Genomic DNA, 20,349 nt, shown 5'->3' on the forward strand with positions numbered 1-20,349 from the left:
AACGTACAATGTGCGACACTTGTTATGGTAAAGCCTATAATACATTGTTATTTTAACGTTTCAGATAGGCTACAGCAAAACATAAAATTGGGGGAAAACAAACGAAGCCAGTGTAACCCTGAAAGGAATCTGTGTATAGAATGTGATGACATGCATCTAACTGACACGGCACAAGGGATTGGCATACTCAGCACTTTCAATGTAACCTACTGTATGTGACGTTACATGCTTCCGATTTTCCTGGGTTATAGCCTAAAAGATGTTGACAACATGGTGTTGAAAATCAAATGGTGCGTAAGTTAGCCTATAGGTTGAAGGCAAATAAACAGCAATGGTATTGCCCATTGTAACAACTCACTAAGGTATTTAAACCACACATATAATTGTGTTAATACAACTCATATTAGTAGGTGTCCGGTAGCTAGTCATATTTTGACAAGCGAGCAAAATAGTTGGTCAACTCAACCAGACCCTTGTGGCGACGCAACATTGCGCGCTGGTAACATTGTTTCTAGTCATTTCAGTAGCCATTCTGATGGATAGTGTGCTTGTAAACCTACATGAAGCCACAACATTTGGCTACTTACCAAAAACGATGTACGTTGTTTCTACCTGACTTCCACACCTCGATGGGCGCTTCCTCGGAGGCCGGATGCCCGTCTTTCCACCCACCCGTAAAAAAACAGTTCGTCTACGTCTTGCTTTTCTCTTGCTCACATTATTCCGTACAGAATGTTCTCACTTGAACACCGTATTCAAAGTTCAAATGATACAAAATTACAGACCAGATTCCCGAAAGCTCACTTCTATGACGAGCAGGGAGTTTATGGGGAGTGAGAACGGATTGTGTCCGTGGATGAACCGGTAGAGGTGCAAACTGTGGCTGCCCACATTCTGACGCCTCCGCCTATGCTGCTGCTGACACCGAGAGAGAGGGGGGAAATAAACTGAATGCGATTGGTGGCCGCATACCAGCAGCACCAATATGGCCCTTCATTCAATGAGTAGTTTTGTAGCGCCTCCTGCAGTAGGCTTAGTACACAGATACATCTTAGCCGACATTCTCTGACAACCTATTAATCAGTGGTGCAAACTACTTAGTAAAAATACTTTTAAGTACTTCTGAGTACTTTTGGGGGGTATCTGTACTGTACTTTACTTTACTATTTATATTTTTGACTACCTTTACTTCACTACATTTCTAAAGAAAATAATACACTTTTTACTCCATACATTTTCCCTGACACCCAAAAGTACTCATTACATTTTGAATGCTTAGCAGGACAGTCAAATTGTCTGTTTTCACGCACTAATTAAGAAAACATCCCTGGTCATCCTTATTGCCTCTGATCTGGCAGACTAAACACACATTCTTCATCTGTAAATTTTGTCTGAGTGTTGGTGTACCCTTGGCTATCCATACATTAAAAATACAAGAAGATGTTGCAATCTGGTTTGCTTAATATTTATTATTATTTATACTTTCACTTTTGATACTTTAGAATATTTAAAACAAAATACTTTTATACTTTTACTCAAGTAGTATTTCACTGGGGGACTTTCACTTTTACTTGAGTCATTTTCTATTAAGGTATCTTTACTTTTACTCAAGTATGGCAATTGTGTACTTTTTCCACTCCTGCTATTAATTGATTAACTCTTGAAATTGGATTGGGCCCTTTCATTTTGGAAGCATGCATGGATCGATCTACTTAGGCTAAGGGAATTAATTCCCACTTGAGTCTGCGCCTGTTGATTTCTGTCCCCTAATAGTTTATTCAATATTTAGGCTATATCTGTTGATTTCTGTCCCATAATAGTTCATTCAATATTTAGGCTATATCTGTTGATCTCTGTCCCCTAATAGTCCATTCAATATTTAGGCTATATCTGTTGATTTATGTCCCATAATAGTTCATTCAATTATAAGGCTATATCTGTTGCATGTTTTGTAAGTTTGTCATGAAGATGCTCTGTTTTCTTTTATCCTCTCATGTCTTGTGGGCATATGCGGATGGTTGCCATCGGACAGGATTGAGGAGTGGTATTTAGTGTTTTGTGTCCAATTATTTGTTTCCTTGTTTGTTGTTGTTGTTGACCACGACTGAAATGGCTGAAATGAGGGAAAGCTTCCATTCAACTAATAGTGTGTGTGTGTGTGTGTTTGGTTTTACTATCCTTGTGGGGACCAAAAGGGTTACAATTAGGGTTAGGTTGTTTTTTTTGTATTAAGGTAAGGGTTAGGTTAAGGGTTAGATGTAAGGGAAAATAGGATATTGAATGGGACTCAATTGTTTTTACCCCAAAAGAAAAGTACAACAAACGTGTGTGTGTGTGTGTGTGTGTGCGCATCTGTCAATGTCCTTCTCTATCACGTTTAAGGTAAGACCCAGATGCAGACTGTGTCAAAGTAACAATGTTTATTACAACAACAGGGGCAAAGGTATAGGATGGCAGTCAGGGTCAGGTCAGGCAGAGGTCGGTAATTCAGAGTAGTGGGGCAAAGGTGCAGGACGGCAGGCAAGCTCAGGGTCAGGGCAGGCAGAAGGGTCAAAACCGGGAAAACCTAGAAAACAGGAACCAAGACAGGAGCAAGGGGAAACACTGGAAGGTTCTACAAACGAAACAAAGAGAACACAGGTATAAATACACAGAGGATAATGGGGAAGATGGGTGACACCTGGAGGGGGGTGGAGACAATCACAAGACAGGTGAAACAGATCAGGGTGTGACATTCTCACTTGTGAACCTTGACCTAGTTGGAGAGTAGCCTACACCAGCAGCATAGGTCTACATAACAGTGGGCATATGGCTGTCTGCGCATCGAAGGGAATACACAATAAAACATATATTCTTGCAAAATGTCTGGAGCGGCAGACAGACTGAAAGTGGTCGTGAATCATCTCGATCGACCATCTTCTTTTGTTGTATCCTTTTCAACTGTTTTACTGTAATTGTCAGGCTTTTTCAGAGCAAACTGAGCATTGGAAGTGGAACTATAACATTGCAAAATGTATTTATTTTCTGTAAATGTGTTCATTTATGCATATAAACTACATTATCTTATAGCCTATGAATGCGTAAAAGGCCCGCTTGTGTAGTCTAACTATTAGGCTATAGCTTATTCACAATTTAATTTGTTGTTATAATTAACGGTATAACATAGCTTACATAAATGTGTAATAGCTACAAATAACAATTTTGTTGTAGGAAATAATTCATATATGGCCTTAATTCATTGCATAAAGCAAGCATCAACCTCTGGCAAAAACGTTGCCTACTATCAACCACAAGCACTGAGGTACAGTAAGTGACACATCAATCTCCTATTTGAGCTGTTTTTGACCATATCAATGGCCTTATATCAGGACAGTCTAAAAGTACAGATATTGACCCTTGCCCTACTTACTGTGCACATTACACAATGCTGAGATCATCTCAGTAGTTCATTCAACTTTGAGTTACCATCACTCTGTATCTAAACACATGAGTCTAATAAGCATTTATCACACTGTCATTCACTTGCTGTATCCAGGTATTCCTTTGACAATGATCTGCTGAGCACTGAGCAGAGAATCTCCTATGAGGAGGATGGCTTCCTCCTTATCAAGGGCCTGGTGTCTGGGGAGCACATTGACAGATTCAGGTAAGGCCGCAACACCATGAGAGAGACAACAGAAAAGGTCTCAGATGTTACTGAAAGGATAACACTAGATAAACAAAAAACAGGCATCTAACATAGAATGCTCAATGATAAAAGTAGAAAAAGACCACAGAAGAGAAAAATGCCTGAAGATCACTTCACTTGACTGTCTCCACCAGCGCTTCAATATGTCCCCTGTCTTTGACCCCACATGCAGCATGGTTCACCAGCAGAACACTAGAACACTGCTCCTCTGTACCAGAGACACATGGCTTTACCAGCTGGGCTTAATTAGTGATGCTACACTGAACAAGGACTGAGTTTGTGTGTGTGTGTGTGTGGCAGGGCGGCGTTTGAGCGGATATTCCGTCGGGAGGTGCAGGTCCCGGGGCTGGTGGTGATGAGGGACATGTCCATCGCCAAGTCAGAGTTCATCCCTGACCAGAAGACCATCTCCAAGCTGCAGGACTTCCAGGAAGAGCCTGAGTTATTCCGCTACTGTAGCCTGGAACCAGGTACACACACTGCATGGACACACACCCACGCATGCGGACTGCATCAGATCTCATAGTTTCCCTTCGAAATTCGACATCTTTTGGATTAACAGCTATTTTTGATGGATTAATTATTCATTGCGGCTTGCTAGAGCATTGGGAGCTGCCATAGCGCAGTGGTCTGAGCAGCGCGCTTCGTCCCCGAGCATCACAAGTTCGCGCCGAGGAAGGCATACATATGTTTTTAGGACCTTTTCAAACGTCCGAAATCAAAGTGTATTTCTAGTGATCAGGCTGACAGGGACGCCTTCATTCACACGCACGCACGCACACACACACACACACACACACACACACACACACACACACACACACACACACACACACACACACACACACACACTCTCTCTCAAGCACACACACACTCTCAAGCACACACACACACTCTCTCTCAAGCACACACACACTCTCAAGCACACACACACACTCTCTCTCAAGCACACACACACACACTCTCAAGCACACACACACACTCTCTCTCAAGCTCAACACACACGTTCTTCTTACAGTCTTTCTTTCCTTTATTTCTTTATTATTTCACTTGTCTTTGTCGTTCTCAGATCCTGCATTCAAATCAAATCAAAGTGTATTTGTCACGTGCGCAGAATACAAGCCCTTAACCAACAGTGCAGTTTCTAAGTAAAAAATAGGTATTAGGTAAACAATAGATAAGAAAATTCAATAAAAATAAAAACAGTAAAAAATAACGGTAGCGAGGCAATATACAGGTGGTACCTGTACAGAGTCAATGTGCGGGTGCACCTGTTAGTCGGGCTATTTGAGGTAATATGTACATGTAGGATTAGTTCAAGGGACTATGCAAAGATGATAAACAGAGAGTAGCAGCAGGATGAAAGAGGGGTTGGCGGAACACAATGCATAATCCGGGTAGCCATTTGATTAGCTGTTCAGGAGTCTTATGGCTTGGGGGTAAAAGCTGTTGAGAAGCCTTTTGGTACCTCTTGCCATGTGGTAGCAGAGAGAACAGTCTATGACTGGGGTGGCTGGAGTCTTTGACAATTTTGAGGGCCTTCCTCTGACACCACCTGGTATAGAGGTCCTGGATGGCAGGTAGCTTAGCCCCAGTGATGGTCAAATCAAATCAAATTTTATTTGTCACATACACATGGTTAGCAGATGTTAATGCGAGTGTAGCGAAATGCTTGTGCTTCTAGTTCCGACAATGCAGTAATAACCAACAAGTAATCTAGCTAACAATTCCAAAACTACTACCTTATAGACACAAGTGTAAGGGGATAAAGAATATGTACATAAAGATATATGAATGAGTGATGGTACAGAGCGGCATAGGCAAGATACAGTAGATGGTATTGAGTGCAGTATATACATATGAGATGAGTATGTAAACCAAGTGGCATAGTTAAAGTGGCTAGTGATACATGTATTACATAAAGATGCAGTAGATGATATAGAGTACAGTATATGCATATACATATGAGATGAATAATGTAGGGTATGTAACATTATATAAGGTAGCATTGTTTAAAGTGGCTAGTGATATATTTTACATCATTTCCCATCAATTCCCATTATTAAAGTGGCTGGAGTTGAGTCATTGTGTTGGCAGCAGCCACTCAATGTTAGTGGTGGCTGTTTAACAGTCTGATGGCCTTGAGATAGAAGCTGTTTTTCAGTTTCTCGGTCCCAGCTTTGATGCACCTGTACTGACCTCGCCTTCTGGATGATAGCGGGGTGAACAGGCAGTGGCTTGGGTGGTTGTTGTCCTTGATGATCTTTATGGCCTTCCTGTGACATCGGGTGGTGTAGGTGTCCTGGAGGGCAGGTAGTTTGCCCCCGGTGATGCGTTGTGCAGACCTCACTACCCTATGGAGAGCCTTACGGCTGTGGGCGGAGCAGTTGCCGTACCAGGCGGTGATACAGCCCGACAGGATGCTCTCGATTGTGCATCTGTAGAAGTTTGTGAGTGCTTTAGGTGACAAGCCGAATTTCTTCAGCCTCCTGAGGTTGAAGAGGCGCTGCTGCGCCTTCTTCATGATGCTGTCTGTGTGGGTGGACCAATTCACTTTGTCTGTGATGTGTACGCCGAGGAACTTATAACTTACTACCTTCTCCACTACTGTTCCATCGATGTGGATAGGGGGGTGTTCCCTCTGCTGTTTCCTGAAGTCCACAATCATCTCCTTAGTTTTGTTGACGTTGAGTGTGAGGTTATTTTCCTGACACCACACTCAGAGGGCCCTCACCTCCTCCCTGTAGGCCGTCTCGTCGTTGTTGGTAATTAAGCCTACCACTGTTGTGTCGTCCGCAAACTTGATGATTGAGTTGGAGGCATGTGTGGCCACGCAGTCATGGGTGAACAGGGAGTACAGGAGAGGGCTCAGAACGCACCCTTGTGGGGCCCCAGTGTTGAGGATCAGCGGGGTGGAAATGTTGTTGACTACCCTCACCACCTGGGGGCGGCCCGTCAGGAAGTCCAGTACCCAGTTGCACAGGGCGGGGTCAAGACCCAGGGTCTCGAGCTTGATGACGAGCTTGGAGGGCACTATGGTGTTAAATGCCGAGCTGTAGTCGATGAACAGCATTCTCACATAGGTATTCCTCTTGTCCAGATGGGTTAGGGCAGTGTGCAGTGTGGTTGAGATTGCATCGTCTGTGGACCTATTTGGGCGGTAAGCAAATTGGAGTGGGTCTAGGGTGTCAGGTAGGGTGGAGGTGATATGGTCCTTGGTCCTAGTCTCTCAAAGCACTTCATGATGACGGAAGTGAGTGCTACGGGGCGGTAGTCGTTTAGCTCAGTTACCTTAGCTTTCTTGGGAACAGGAACAATGGTGGCCCTCTTGAAGCATGTGGGAACAACAGACTGGGATAAGGATTGATTGAATATGTCCGTAAACACACCAGCCAGCTGGTCTGCGCATGCTCTGAGGGCGCGGCTGGGGATGCCATCTGGGCCTGCAGCCTTGCGAGGGTTGACACGTTTAAATGTTTTCCTCACGTCGGCTGCAGTGAAGGAGAGTCCGCATGTTTTCGTTGCAGGCCGTGTCAGTGGCACTGTATTGTCCTCAAAGCGGGCAAAAAAGTTATTTAGTCTGGGAGCAAGACATCCTGGTCCGTGACTGGGCTGGTTTTCTTCTTGTAATCCGTGATTGACTGTAGACCCTGCCACATACGTCTTGTGTCTGAGCCGTTGAATTGAGATTCTACTTTGTCTCTATACTGACGCTTAGCTTGTTTGATTGCCTTGCGGAGGGAATAGTTACACTGTTTGTATTCGGTCATGTTTCCGGTTACCTTGCCCTGATTAAAAGCAGTGGTTCGGGCTTTCAGTTTCACACGAATGCTGCCATCAATCCACAGTTTCTGGTTTGGGAATGTTTTAATCGTTGCTATGGGAACGACATCTTCAACTTACGTTCTAATGAACTCGCACACCGAATCAGCGTATTCGTCAATGTTGTTGTCTGACGCAATACGAAACATATCCCAGTCCACGTGATGGAAGCAGTCTTGGAGTGTGGAATCAGATTGGTCGGACCAGCGTTGAACAGACCTCAGCGCGGGAGTTTCTCGTTTTAGTTTCTGTCTGTAGGCAGGGATCAACAAAATGGAGTCGTGGTCAGCTTTTCCGAAAGGAGGGCGGGGCAGGGCCTTATATGCATCGCGGAAGTTAGAATAGCAGTGATCCAAGGTTTTTCCAGCCCTGGTTGCGCAATCGATATGCTGATAAAATTTAGGGAGTCTTGTTTTCAGATTAGCCTTGTTAAAATCCCCAGCTACAATGAATGCAGCCTCCGGATAAATGGATTCCAGTTTGTAAAGAGTCAAATAAAGTTCGTTCAGAGCCATCGATGTGTCTGCTTGGGGGGGAATATATACGGCTGTGATTATAATCGAAGAGAATTCCCTTGGTAGATAATGCGGTCGACATTTGTTTGTGAGGAATTCTAAATCAGGTGAACAGAAGGACTTGAGTACCTGTATGTTGTTATGATCACACCACGTCACGTTAACCATGAAGCATACGCCCCCGCCCCTCTTCTTACCAGAAAGATGTTTGTTTCTGTCTGCGCGATGCGTGGAGAAACCAGCTGGCTGCACCGACTCCGATGGCGTCTCTCCAGTGAGCCATGTTTCCGTGAAGCAAAGAACGTTACAGTCTCTGATGTCCCTCTGGAATGCTACCCTTGCTTGGATTTCATCAACCTTGTTGTCAAGAGACTGGACATTGGCGAGAAGAATGCTAGGGAGTGGTGCACGATGTGCCCGTCTCCGGAGTCTGACCAGAAGACCGCTCCGTTTCCCCCTTTTACGAAGTCGTTTTTTTGGGTCGCCGGCTGGGATCCATTCCGTTGTCCTGGGTGAAGGGCAGAACACAGGATCCGCTTCGCGAAAGTCATATTCTTGGTCGTACTGATGGTGAGTTGACGCTGCTCTTATGTTCAGTAGTTCTTCTCGACTGTATGTAATGAAACCTAAGATGACCTGGGGTACCAATGTAAGAAATAACATGAAAAAAACAAAAAACTGCATAGTTTCCTAGGAACGCGAAGCGAGGCGGCCATCTCTGTCGGTGCCGTACGCACTACCCTCTGTAGTGTCTTGCGGTCGAAGGCTGAGCAGTTGCCGTACCAGGCAGTGATGCAACCACTGAACCGCTCTCAATGTTGCAGCTGTAGAACCTTTTGAGGATCTGAGGACCCATGCCAAATCTTTTTCGTTTCCTGAGGGGGAATAGGCTTTGTCGTGCCCTCTTCACGACTGTCTTGGTGTGTTTGGACCATTCTAGTTTGTTAGTGATGTGGACGCCAAGGAACTTGAAGCTCTCAACCTGCTCCACTGCAGCCCGGTCGATGAGAATGGGGGCGTGCTCGGTCCTCCTTTTCCTGTAGTCCACAATCATCTCCTTTGTCTTGATTACGTTGAGGGATAGGTTGTTATTCTGGCGCCACCCGGCCAGGTCTCTGACCTCATCCCTATTGGCTGTCTCGTCGTTGTCAATGATCAGGCGTGTCATCTGCAAACTTAATGATGTGGTGGAGTCGTGCCTGGCCATGCAGTCGTGGGTGAACAGAGAGTACAGGAGGGGACTGTACACGGACCCTTGAGTGGCTCCAGTGTTGAGGATCAGCGTGACAGATGTGTTGTTACCTGCCCTTACCACCTGGGGACGGCCTGTCAGGAAGTCCAGGATCAAGTTGCAGAGGGAGGTGTTTAGTCCCAGGATCCTTAGCTTAGTGATGAGCTTTGAGGGCACTATGGTGTTGAACGCTGAGCCGTAGTCAATAAATACCTGTCACGCCCTGGCCATAGAGAGGCTTTTTATTCTCTATTTAGGTTAGGCCAGTGTGTGACTAGGGTGGGCATTCTATGTCCTTTTTTCTATGTTTTTCTATTTCTATGTGTTTGGCCGGGTGTGGTTCTCAATCAGAGGCCGCTGTCTATCGTTGTCTCTGATTGAGAACCATACTTAGGTACCCTTTTCCCCCACCTGTTTTGTGGGAAGTTAACTTTGTAGTTGTTCAGGGCACATAGCCCAAAGCGTCACGGTTGTTTTGTTGTTCTTCGTTTTGTCTGCGTCATTTTTAAATAAAGTTAAAATGTACGCTTACCATGCTGCACCTTGGTCCAGTCCTTCAGCCAGCCGTGACAATACCATTCTCACATAGGTGTTCCTTTAGTCCAGGTGGGAAAGGGCAGTGTGGACTGCAATAGAGATTGCATCATCTGTGGATCTATTTGAGCGGTATGCAAATTGGAGTGAGTCTAGGGTTTCTGGGATAATTGTGTTAATGTGAGCCATGACCAGCCTATCACAGCACTTCATGGATACAGACGTGAATGCTATGGCTCGATAGTCATTTAGGCAGGTTACCTTAGTGTTCTTGGGCACAGGGACTATGGTGGTCTGCTTGAAATATGTTGGTGTTACAGCCTCAATCAGTGACATGTTGAAAATGTCAGTGAAGACACTTGCCATTTGGTCAGCACATGCCCGGAGCACCCGTCCAGGTAATCCGTCTGGCCCAGCGGCCTTGTGATTGTTGACCTGTTTTAAGGTCTTACTGACATCGGCTATGGAGAGCGTGATCACACAGTCGTCCAGAACAGCTGATGCTCTCATGCATGCCTCAATGTTGCTTGCCTCGACGCGAGCATATAAGTTATTTAGCTCGTCTGGTAGGCTCGTGTCACTGGGCAGCTCGCAGCTGTGCTTCCATTTGTAGTCTGTAATAGTTTGCAGGCTCTGCCACATCCAATGAGCGTCGGAGCTGATGTAGTATGATTCAATTTTAGTCCTGCATTGGCGCTTTGCCTGTTTGATGATTCGTCAGAGGGTTGTTATGGAATTATGGTCAAATTTGCCAAATGGGGGGCGAGGGAGAGCTTTGTATGCGTCTCTGTGTGTGGTGTTAAGGTGGTCTAGAGTTTTTTTTTCCCTCTGGTTGCATATTTAACATGCTAATAGAAATTAGGTAAGACTGAATTCATTTTTCCTGCATTAAAGTCCCCGGCCAGTAGGAGTGCCAACCTGTGTGGGCGTTTTCCTGTTTGCTTATTTCCTTATACAGCTGACTGAGTACGGTCTTAGTGCCAGCATCTGTCTGTGGTGGTAAATAAACAGCCACGAAAAATATAGATGAAAACTGTCTTGGCAAATAGTGTGGTCTACAGCTTATCATGAGATACTCAGGCGAGCAAAATCTAGAGACTTCCTTAAATTTCATGCGCCAGCTGTTGTTTACAAATATACACAGACCGCCACCCCTCGTTTTATCTAGCCGGTGCAGGGTATATCATGCCAACTGAATGTTATCCATGTCATCACTCAGCCACGATTCGGTGAAACATAAGATATTACAGTTTTTGATGTCCCGTTGGTAGGATATTCATGATCATACCTCGTCTAATTTATTGTCAAATGATTGTACGTCGGCAAGTAATTTTGATGGAAAGGGCAGAATTCCCACTCGTCGTCGGCGGATCCTTACAAGGCACACCGCCCTGTGTCCTCTATACCTGCGTCTCTTTCTCCTGCCAATGACGGGGATATTGGCCTTGTCGAGTGTCTGAAGTACATCCTGTGTGTCCTGCTTTTTGAAGAAAAAAATCTTTGGCTGATCTGATGTGAGTGATCGCTGTCTTGATATCCAGAAGCTCTTTTTGCGGTAAGATACGGTGGCAGAAACATTATGTACAAAATAAGTTACAAATAACACGACATAATAGCACAATTGGTTAGGCGCCTGTAAAACGGTTGCCATTTCTTCCGGCACCATCTGAGCACTATTATGTGGAGTGTTTCAACATCATGGCCATGCACACCATGCTGATCAACAAGCCCCCAGACACAGGTCTGAACTCTAACCCCTGACCCTCAACCCCTAACACTGACCCTTATCCAGAAAGACACACATAGACACACCTTCTAGAGAGTGAAAACAGGGAGCCTGTCTATTTAATATATGTTTATTTGTGTGTGTGATCTAGCTCAGGTAATAAGAGATCTCGTCACTCCATGCACCAGGACCTGCATTATTTTCCACTCTGTCCGGCGGACCGTATTGTGTGGTCCTGGTCCGCCATGGAGAAGGTTCACTCCCTGGTGGTCCTTCCTGGTTCTCACCATGGCACCCTCAAAGAACACGACTACCCAGAGTGGGAGGTAGTACACACACAGCTGCATCCTCAACAAGCATGACTACCCCCACTAGATCTTGTGACATCACTTCCCTTTCCTCTTCCTCGGGGCAGGGTCAATAAGATGTACCACGGTGTCCGTGACTATGACCCCAATCATCCCAGGGTGCACCTGGAGATGGAGAAAGGAGACACAGTGTTCTTCCACCCTCTATTGATTCATGGATCTGAAATGAACCAGAAGCAGGGCTTCCGCAAGGTAACACACTCACCACTGAAAAACACTCTGGAAGCCATATATACCTAACCATTCTAGGATCCATAAATCATGGAAGTGTGTGTTTTGTGTGTGTGTGTGGGTATAGGCCATCTCCTGCCACTATGCCGGAGCTAACTGCTACTCCATTGACGTGAGGGGAACCACCCAGGAGAACATAGGGAAGGAGGTGTACGAGATCACAGCAAGCAAATATGCTGTTGATGACGCCACATTCGAGGTACATCACATCTCTGCAGGAGTGACACAGTATACATCAAACACATTGTTAATAAACTGTGTATAACAGTGTGCTGTGTCTAAAACTGTCTGTTGTATGTGTTGTAGGATACCTGGGCTGTAAGGGGCCGTCTGGTGCAAGGGGATAGGACCAATCTGTGAGAAAGCCCGCCCACCGCAGTGTGACGGTCACTCACCACTAACAACCTACCAATCAAAGGAGATTGAAAAAAGTTGACAAATCCACCAGCCAATAAACTGAGTCTCAGTGACAGGAGTCATTTATTCATTGGGCGAGAGAGAGTGTCCAAGAGTCCAGTCAGGGATGTTTTCTGGGTGTGTTCAACATATTAAACTAAATGGATGTTAATTGCACAGTTAAACATTGATTGAAGTAATCATCTTCTGCCTAACAATAAAGTACTTACTGTGTGGTGGACTGAAGTGAGAGGAGCAGAGGTAGAATGTGTGTGAGAGAGAGAGAGAGAGAGCGTGATAGACTGGGAGAAAGAGAGTGTATATGAAAGAGATGAGTGGATGAAGGTGAATAGCAGGCTATTGCTGTTATGAATATGGGTGTGTTTTAGTTCACTTTGGAAACCAGGTACTCAGGGTGTCGCTTTGTAGACCAGTCCACCATGAAATACCAGTAACCTTGATGCCTCAATATAACAGAATCCTAGTTGTATTTTACATCCCCGCCTTAACAATCAAATCTATGCTGCTTTTAATGAGTTTGTAATGAGTACTTATGTTTAAAAATGGTTTGAAAATTAGTTTATGTGATTTCCTTTCATTATTGTCGATGTAACTAACAATAAACAGACTCAGAATCAATTGCTTTACTCTCTTTATCATCTGTTCCTTGGAGTTCTAGTGAGGATGGTGATATTCTAATGAGGAGGGTGAGATTCTAATGAGGATGGTGAGATTCTAATGAGGAGGGTGAGATTCTAATGAGGAGGGTGAGATACTCTTTTGGTTTCCTCACTCCTTTGTGCCACATCCCAGACACACACACCACCTCAGAGACCATTCTTGATCCCCTAAATCTGATATGTTTACCTAAACTTCCCCTTCCCCCTCGACCCAATCTGCTTTCCAGACACACTCCCAGCCAGCTCCTCCCCCCAGCCCCAGGCCTCATGAATATTCAGCGGCTAAAGCTCTGTGAAATCTCCATCACCTTGGAGACACGTACAATCCCAGTGTCCCACCTTGTCCCAGATCCAGACAAAGTGTTGGGGGAGGTAGAGTTCTTAGAATAGTGGGGGGAACAAAAAGGACCATTTAAAGACAGAGAAAGAGCATTACAATTAAGATAGATAGCATCCAAGTCCAATTTCCATATACACCACCAGTCTGGATACCAGGCAAGTGATAGGATCTACGTATGTGTGAAGGAAAGAGAGTTTCTGTGTGTGAGGCGAGTGTTTCCCCTGTGTTTTCAAACGGAGGCTGAGATGTTTCCTGACTAGGGCTGGTACCTCTCCTGTGGAACCAAAGAAAACACCTAAGGGCTGCGTGTGTACCTCTCCTGTGGAACCAAAGAAAACACCTAAGGGCTGCGTGTGTGTGTGTGTGCCGTGCCACGCGCGTCTGTGTGTCCTGGAAAGGAGAACAGCCGTTCCATTCAGAGTAAAGGGGAAACCCTTAAGTCTACCGTTTAATCACAGACGCCATACATGATATCCTACCAACCCTACACATGTAATTCAGTGTCAAAATCAATACCCACAAACCTCATACTCTTTTCATGATCACACACACACACACACACACACACACACACACACACACACACACACACACACACACACACACACACACACACACACACACACACACACACACACACACACACACATACACACACACACACACACACACACATCTCTAAGGCACTAATTCACTCAGATAAACAGAAGCCAAGGACAGACTCCTCTGCCCAGTTTCCTATTGAGAGAATCTTAAAGAGAGCTCTTCTTGATTTTTCCAGCACATAGACAACTGCATGTGTTTATGTAAATGCATGAACAGTCCTCAAGGTGGAGTTATTGCGTTTGTAAACTGGATGATGACTTCTGCAGTATTTGTGGAGGTGGTCTGGCTGTTTGTCATTATTGTGGCTACATAGATACTGAAGGTAGATTCCTTTTAGAGGAAAGAAGAAAAAAACTGAACTTCACCTTGAAGCTTGAATGTGAAACAGTAAAAAGTTATTCAGCTCTTCCCCCTCAGGAGGCTGAAAAGATTTGGCATGGGCCCTCAGATCCCCAAAAGGTTATACAGCTGCACCATTTGAGAGCATCTTGACTGGCTGCATCACCACTTCCCCACATGGAAAAGATATAAAAGAATTTAACAAGATTCTTATCTGTTCTACCTGGAACTTGTCAGTAATAAATATTGCAGCAAATACACTAACAAGATTCATAGAAGATTATTGCAAAATCTGACTTCTATGGGTGGTTAACATTTAGACAACAGAAATGTTACATGTATTATATCTAAAAAACATACAAGAGACATGTAAGCTAAGCCTTCTCAGTTCTCATATATATGGGCATACACATTTCAAAGCACTTGGATAACAAGGTCTGACGTCATTGACACGTAATGTAGCACTTGTTGAAAAGGAGAAGAGGAGGAGAGGAGGTGGAGGAGGAGGCGGGTCAGGAGTGGAGAGAAGAGAAGAGGAGGAAGATGAGAGAAGGAGGACATGAGGAGGAGGAGAGGAAGAGGAAGGGGAGAAGGAGGAAGAGGAGACGAGAAAGAGAGGAGGAAGAGGAGAGGACAGGAGGAGGGAGTGGAGGAGGAGCAGGAGGAGAGAAGAGGAGGAGAGGGGGATAGAAGGGGAGGAGGAGAAAAGAGAAGAGAAGGAGGACAGGGAAAGAATGAGGAGGAGGAGAGGGAGAGGAGGAGGAAGAGGAAGGGAAGGATGAGAGGAGGAGAGAAGAGGAGGAGGAGGAGAGGAGAGAAGAGGAGGAGGACAGGGAAATGAGGAGGAGAGAGAGGAGGAAGAAGGGGAGGAGGAAGGACTTTGATAGCAGCAGTGAATCTATTTCGTTATTAAGTGGAGATATCTCAACAATCATTCTCACGATAGCACATTTAGTTTGCCTGCTTGCCAATCATACCTGTGTGTGTGTGAGAGAGGTACAACAAAAAAACTCACCTTCTCCTATGCAACAAACTCACTGCAAGGGTCACACACCATCACACACCTGGGGTGAAAGGTCATAAACCAGGCATGAAAAAAAGGAAAGTAGACCATAAACAGGTTGACAGGGAAAGAACTTCACTAACTGATGCTGGAATTACAGTGATCATTTGTAAGACTTACCATTTGTGTGTGAATAAGTTGTGTGAGTTCATATGAGGGTAATGTCAGTGGAAGCTGCTAAGGAGAGGACGGCTCATAATGATGTCTGGAACGGAGCAAATGGAAGGGCATCAAATACATGGAAACCATGTGTTACAAGTATTTGATACCATTCCACATATTCCACTCCAGCCATTACTATGAGCCCATCCTCCCCATTTAAGGTGCCACCAACCTCCTGTGGAGGGCATAGCACATTGTTTGTAACTTATGAGAGCTGTGCCCGTCGGGGCAATGCACAGTACTGAGATCATCCATACCAGAGTGGCTAATGGGCTCTGCTGCTTTGCATATGCCCAGGTCTGTCACGGCTGGCATGCATCAACACGAAACACACACACCTGCTTCTCCTCAGGGGTAAAACATATGCAAAAAACACACACAATACAACAGGTGGACACACACAGCAGGTTAACACACAGACAAACACATTTGAATCCCCACCTGCATCTCCTCATTAAGAGTCTCCTGGTAGTTGAAAACGCGAAACACACACTACATCTTCACACGTACAAACTGACGGATACAAAAGCAGCTTTGACATCTCCAGTGGGACCCTGGTCACTGATTGGATAGTGATGAAAGATGTGCCCTCATTGGCCTGAACTGACCTCAGATTAGTAACCCGGAGCAGACCACACACACTATCCTCCTCAACTCCCTGTGCTGTGTGTGGCTCTTATACTGCGACTTAGATCAGTGACACCCTTATGATTTGTGAGGTGTAATGAACGTCAATCTCTGCCTCTGCTCCTTCTCACTCGCTCTCCTTCTCCTATACTTCCCACTCTCTCATCCTTCTCTCCTATCTCTCCTTCTGCATGAAACGTTTTGTTTGGAAGTTCAAATGATCCTTAAAGTGCCTCGAACTCATTGCACTCTGCAGATTTTTCTTGTGGGTTCTTAAGTGTCTCTCAGTAACAACAACACAGATTCTGTCTCAGGTTATATTTCATGCCCCCTCTCCTCACCCCTCCTCTGGGCGAATGAAATTCCAGCTGTCCCTCCTCCCCCAAAACTCCCTCTCTTTCTCTTTCTCTTCACACCCACTCTCTCCATCCCTCGCCTCTCCCTCCCTCCCTCCCTTGCCTCTCCCTCTCCCCCTCCTCTCTCAGTTCATAACTTGACTGTTCGCAGCGCTGCTTCACTGTATTCTTCATCATGTCCTGGACTCATCTGGTCTTTCTTTCTTTGCTCGCCACCCTCCTCATCCTCACACGTAAGTACCACGATAGGGGGTTGACATGCTGGGGGGGTGGGGGGGTCAAGGAAGGGTATGGTAGAGGAGGTGTAGGGTGACTTTTTAAACGTTTTTTTATGGCGAAGGTTTGATGTTTTCAGACCTTTTCTGAAAGGTGCATGTGCAGAATTTCTAGAAAGAGGACTTGCTGATCAGCTCAAGTGTAAAATTGACAAAAACCTCTGCCTTTCCCAGTCTCCCCCGGGGTGCGGAGTGCATCGGTGGCAGATGGAAGAGAGGGAAAAGCTGCAGAGCCCAAAGGTGAGTGTCATATGTTCCATTCCCCCTCCCCAACCTGAGTGACCCAAATGGCCCTCTTTGACCCTTCCCTGCTACCCTCTGCCCCCAGGGTCAGCACGGCGAGTCTTCATGCCCGAGGCGGATGCAGCAAATTTCTTCAAAAAGCGTAGTCGGCGCTCGGCCAAACATGAGGCGGAGGTCCTCGGTGAGGCTGTTTACCATCACTATGGGGCGTTACCATGGAGCCAGGGCAGGGGCAGGACAGGGGGCATGCGGGTTGATGATGGTAGTGTTTGCATGTGGTTGAAGTTGCTAGTGCCATTATGGACAGTTTGTTTTGGGAGGTTTACAGCACTCTGTAGAGGCTGGTGGTGTGTGTGTGTGTGTGTGTACTCAAAGTCTATTCATTTGATGATCTGTGGATTAAAATGTTGGATGGTGTGGTTTGAGGTCATGGCTGTGAACTCTGAGGGCAGACTAAAGACTCCAAATCACCCACAGGTGAATCGCTAGCAGCTGCTCCAAAAGCTTAAAAGCATTTGAAGCCATCTGTTTCTCACACACACACACACACACACACACACACACACACACACACACACACACACACACACACACACACACACACACACACACACACACACACACACACACACACACACACACACACACACACACACTGGCTGGAGGCAGCAAAAGGAGTCACAGGGTAGTATGGAGCAGCTTCTCTCCCTCTCTCTCTCTGTCCCTCTCAGCCAGTCCCAGAGACAGATAGGCTGTCGTCTGCTCCAGCTCCCCGTCAGTGCACCTCTCTGGGCCACCGGTCAGAGAAAATAAGCCCACATTCCTTGAAAGTTTTAGTTACAAAATACTGTTTATATCGCCTGCCAGCCAGTCACTGAGGCGCTGGGTGTGCACGAGAGAGAAGGGGGAGAAGTGTGTGTGTGTGTGCATGAATGTGTGTGTAGGTGTATACGACTTTGTTGTGACCGTGTTAGGGGAGTGATGCGCAGGTAGCAGGGAAGGCACTGCAGGAGCTGAGACAGGAATGTGTGGACCAATTAACCATTCTAGTGCAGAGAGAGAGACAACAAGAGGAAATGAGAGAGAGAAAAGAAAGAGAAGAAACCTGAGGAGGATAATGAAGCTCTGTTAACTTGGTCACTGGGTTACAGTAAGACACGTGAGGAGGTCTGCAGCCACGACGACAGAGAGACAGAGAGAAAGAGAGAGAGAGAGAAAGAGAGATTTGTGACCTGTTTGCCACAAGAAAAGGGCAACGAGTGAAGATCAAACACCATTGTAAATACAGCCCACATTTCCGTTTATTTATTTCCCTATTTTCATAATCATTAGAACACTGTGCATAGCCATAATATGACATTTGAAATGTGTCTATCCCTTTGAAAATTGTGAGTGTAATGTTTAGTGTTCATTTAACTTTCTTTGGCAATGTAAACATGTTTCCCATGCCAATAAATCCCTTTGAATTTAATCAGACAGACAGACAGAGAGACAGAGAGACAGACAGACAGACAGACAGACAGACAGAGAGAGAGAGAGAGAGAGAGAGAGAGAGAGAGAGAGAGAGAGAGAGAGAGAGAGAGAGAGAGAGAGAGAGATAGCAAACCCAACCAAAGCAAAGCCTCATTCCACCGAACCGTTTTGTAAGAAAACAACCTACTATTCAGTGTATGTGTGTTGTTGCTGTGTGTGTGTGTACTCAAAATGTTGTGATGTCACCTTAAAACAACTATGAGTACCCCAATGAGGGCTAGTGTCCAATGTATACAGTACCGGCCTGTGGGTGTGTGTGTGTGTGTGTGTGTGTGTGTATAAAGCAACAGGTACAGTATCTCTCCCAAACACTGTGTGATAGAGGTGGACTGCCTGCAGTGTGTGACGTGAGGAAAGTGTGAGGTGAGGACAGGTTGGAAGTTTGGCGCCAAACATCTTCGAGGTTCATGACGTAACTAAGACAGCACATCTCACTCTACCTCACTAACCATAACACCTTCTTCCATCTCGCCTGGCTTCCCTCTCTTTTCCCCCTCCCTCCCCCCTCCCTCCCTTCGTAGCTGAGCAGAGGGTAAGGCTGTCAGCTGATGAGAGGAGGAGGGAGTACTATGACGAACAGAGGAACGAGTTTGAGAACTATGTGGAAGAGGAGCGCGATGGTAAGGCCGACTAACTCTGTTCCAAAGATGAGGTTTAAAACCATAAGTGCCCATTTGGTTCAACTCAGACCCTTATACCTCTTAGTGGTAAACGCCACAGCTTGATTTATCTGCAGTAATCACAGAGTCTAATCAAAGGAATCACACAGTGTGCTGCACTGAACACTTTGACCACATGTCTGTGTAGGGATGTGTTGGGTTTGTGGTAGTTCTCGTGCCCAATGTGATTCTGGAAATGGTTTTCTCCCACATAAGTAAACCGAAGTGTTTCACACGAAGGACAGAAATACACGTTCTTAGTCCTCCGTGTTCGACACTCTGCAGGTTGCCACAAACAAAAAACCCCTCAACCCTTTTCCTTTCCCCTCTCTCGGCTCCCTTCTTCTCCTCTCTCCATCCACAGAGCAGGATGAGAGGACACGGGAGAAGACAGAGCAGTGGCGTGAGTTCCACTATGATGGACTCTACCCCCGTTATCCCCGCGGTTGGTGAGCATGCTCCATAGGCCAAGGAGATCAGAACATAGTGCACCAGCCTGTGATTGGCAGGACCCTGTGTCAATAAAGACACCTAGCCTATCAGACGGACATAACAAGAGCATGGGAGGTGGCCAAACCATCACTCACCTCGGAGTAAAAAGGTTTAAGTACAAAACGATTCAAATCAATTTTAAAATGGTAATATTATGTAACGTTTAAAGACTTTGAGTGTGGCAGGTCAAGTTTGAAAAAGGAGGCTGTCGTGATTGGTTGTGTTTCTATGCATGCTTATTCCAATCTCTTATCTTTGTGCATGTATCTGTGTGGTGTACTGTTTGGTGTGGTCTGTGTATCTTTCACATCTGTCTGTGTATCAAACTGTGTGGTCTTTTCTGTATTTGTAACCGTAATCACAAATGTGAAACCTATACTGTAATTCAGGACCACAGACACCAATAAAGACAATACTACAATGTACTGCCGTGAAAAAAAACATTTTTGGGGGGGGCATATAT

At 45.5% G+C, this 20,349-nt stretch overlaps 3 protein-coding genes across 4 annotated transcripts in view; 2 read left to right on the plus strand and 1 right to left on the minus strand.

Moving 5' to 3' along the window:
• Positions 1-968, minus strand: part of LOC112214268 (cyclin-dependent kinase 17) — a 36,611-nt gene extending 35,643 nt beyond the window's left edge. For both annotated transcript variants that reach the window (XM_024372899.2, XM_024372898.2), the window contains exon 1: positions 588-968. The gene's annotated coding sequence lies outside the window, so the exon portion shown is untranslated. The remainder of the gene's footprint in view (positions 1-587) is intronic.
• A 1,773-nt stretch (positions 969-2,741) lies between these two features.
• On the plus strand, positions 2,742-13,150 carry LOC112214927 (phytanoyl-CoA dioxygenase, peroxisomal-like). Its single transcript, XM_024373960.2, has 8 exons — positions 2,742-2,927; positions 3,249-3,301; positions 3,536-3,646; positions 3,989-4,158; positions 11,668-11,842; positions 11,932-12,076; positions 12,183-12,314; positions 12,422-13,150. Exons 1-8 carry the CDS (start codon positions 2,862-2,864, stop codon positions 12,473-12,475), a joined length of 906 nt encoding a protein of 301 aa, XP_024229728.1. The 5' UTR covers positions 2,742-2,861; the 3' UTR covers positions 12,476-13,150.
• A 3,658-nt stretch (positions 13,151-16,808) lies between these two features.
• On the plus strand, positions 16,809-20,311 carry LOC112214926 (unique cartilage matrix-associated protein). Its single transcript, XM_024373958.1, has 5 exons — positions 16,809-16,917; positions 17,134-17,199; positions 17,288-17,383; positions 19,257-19,355; positions 19,759-20,311. The coding sequence occupies exons 1-5, from the start codon at positions 16,860-16,862 to the stop codon at positions 19,845-19,847; spliced, it is 408 nt and encodes a 135-aa protein (XP_024229726.1). The 5' UTR covers positions 16,809-16,859; the 3' UTR covers positions 19,848-20,311.
• Positions 20,312-20,349: the final 38 nt, after the last annotated feature.

This window comes from Oncorhynchus tshawytscha, linkage group LG33, assembly GCF_018296145.1.
Source record: "Oncorhynchus tshawytscha isolate Ot180627B linkage group LG33, Otsh_v2.0, whole genome shotgun sequence".
NCBI lineage: Eukaryota > Metazoa > Chordata > Actinopteri > Salmoniformes > Salmonidae > Oncorhynchus > Oncorhynchus tshawytscha.

Coding starts and splice junctions, on each gene's coding strand:
- LOC112214926 (XM_024373958.1), top strand. CDS start 16,860: ATGTCCTGGACTCATCTGGTCTTTCTTTCTTTGCTCGCCACCCTCCTC. Junction 17,200..17,287: donor AAAAGCTGCAGAGCCCAAAG/GTGAGTGTCATA, acceptor CTCTGCCCCCAG/GGTCAGCACGGCGAGTCTTC. Junction 19,356..19,758: donor TGTGGAAGAGGAGCGCGATG/GTAAGGCCGACT, acceptor CTCCATCCACAG/AGCAGGATGAGAGGACACGG.
- LOC112214927 (XM_024373960.2), top strand. CDS start 2,862: ATGTCTGGAGCGGCAGACAGACTGAAAGTGGTCGTGAATCATCTCGAT. Junction 4,159..11,667: donor CTACTGTAGCCTGGAACCAG/GTACACACACTG, acceptor TGTGTGATCTAG/CTCAGGTAATAAGAGATCTC. Junction 12,315..12,421: donor TTGATGACGCCACATTCGAG/GTACATCACATC, acceptor TATGTGTTGTAG/GATACCTGGGCTGTAAGGGG.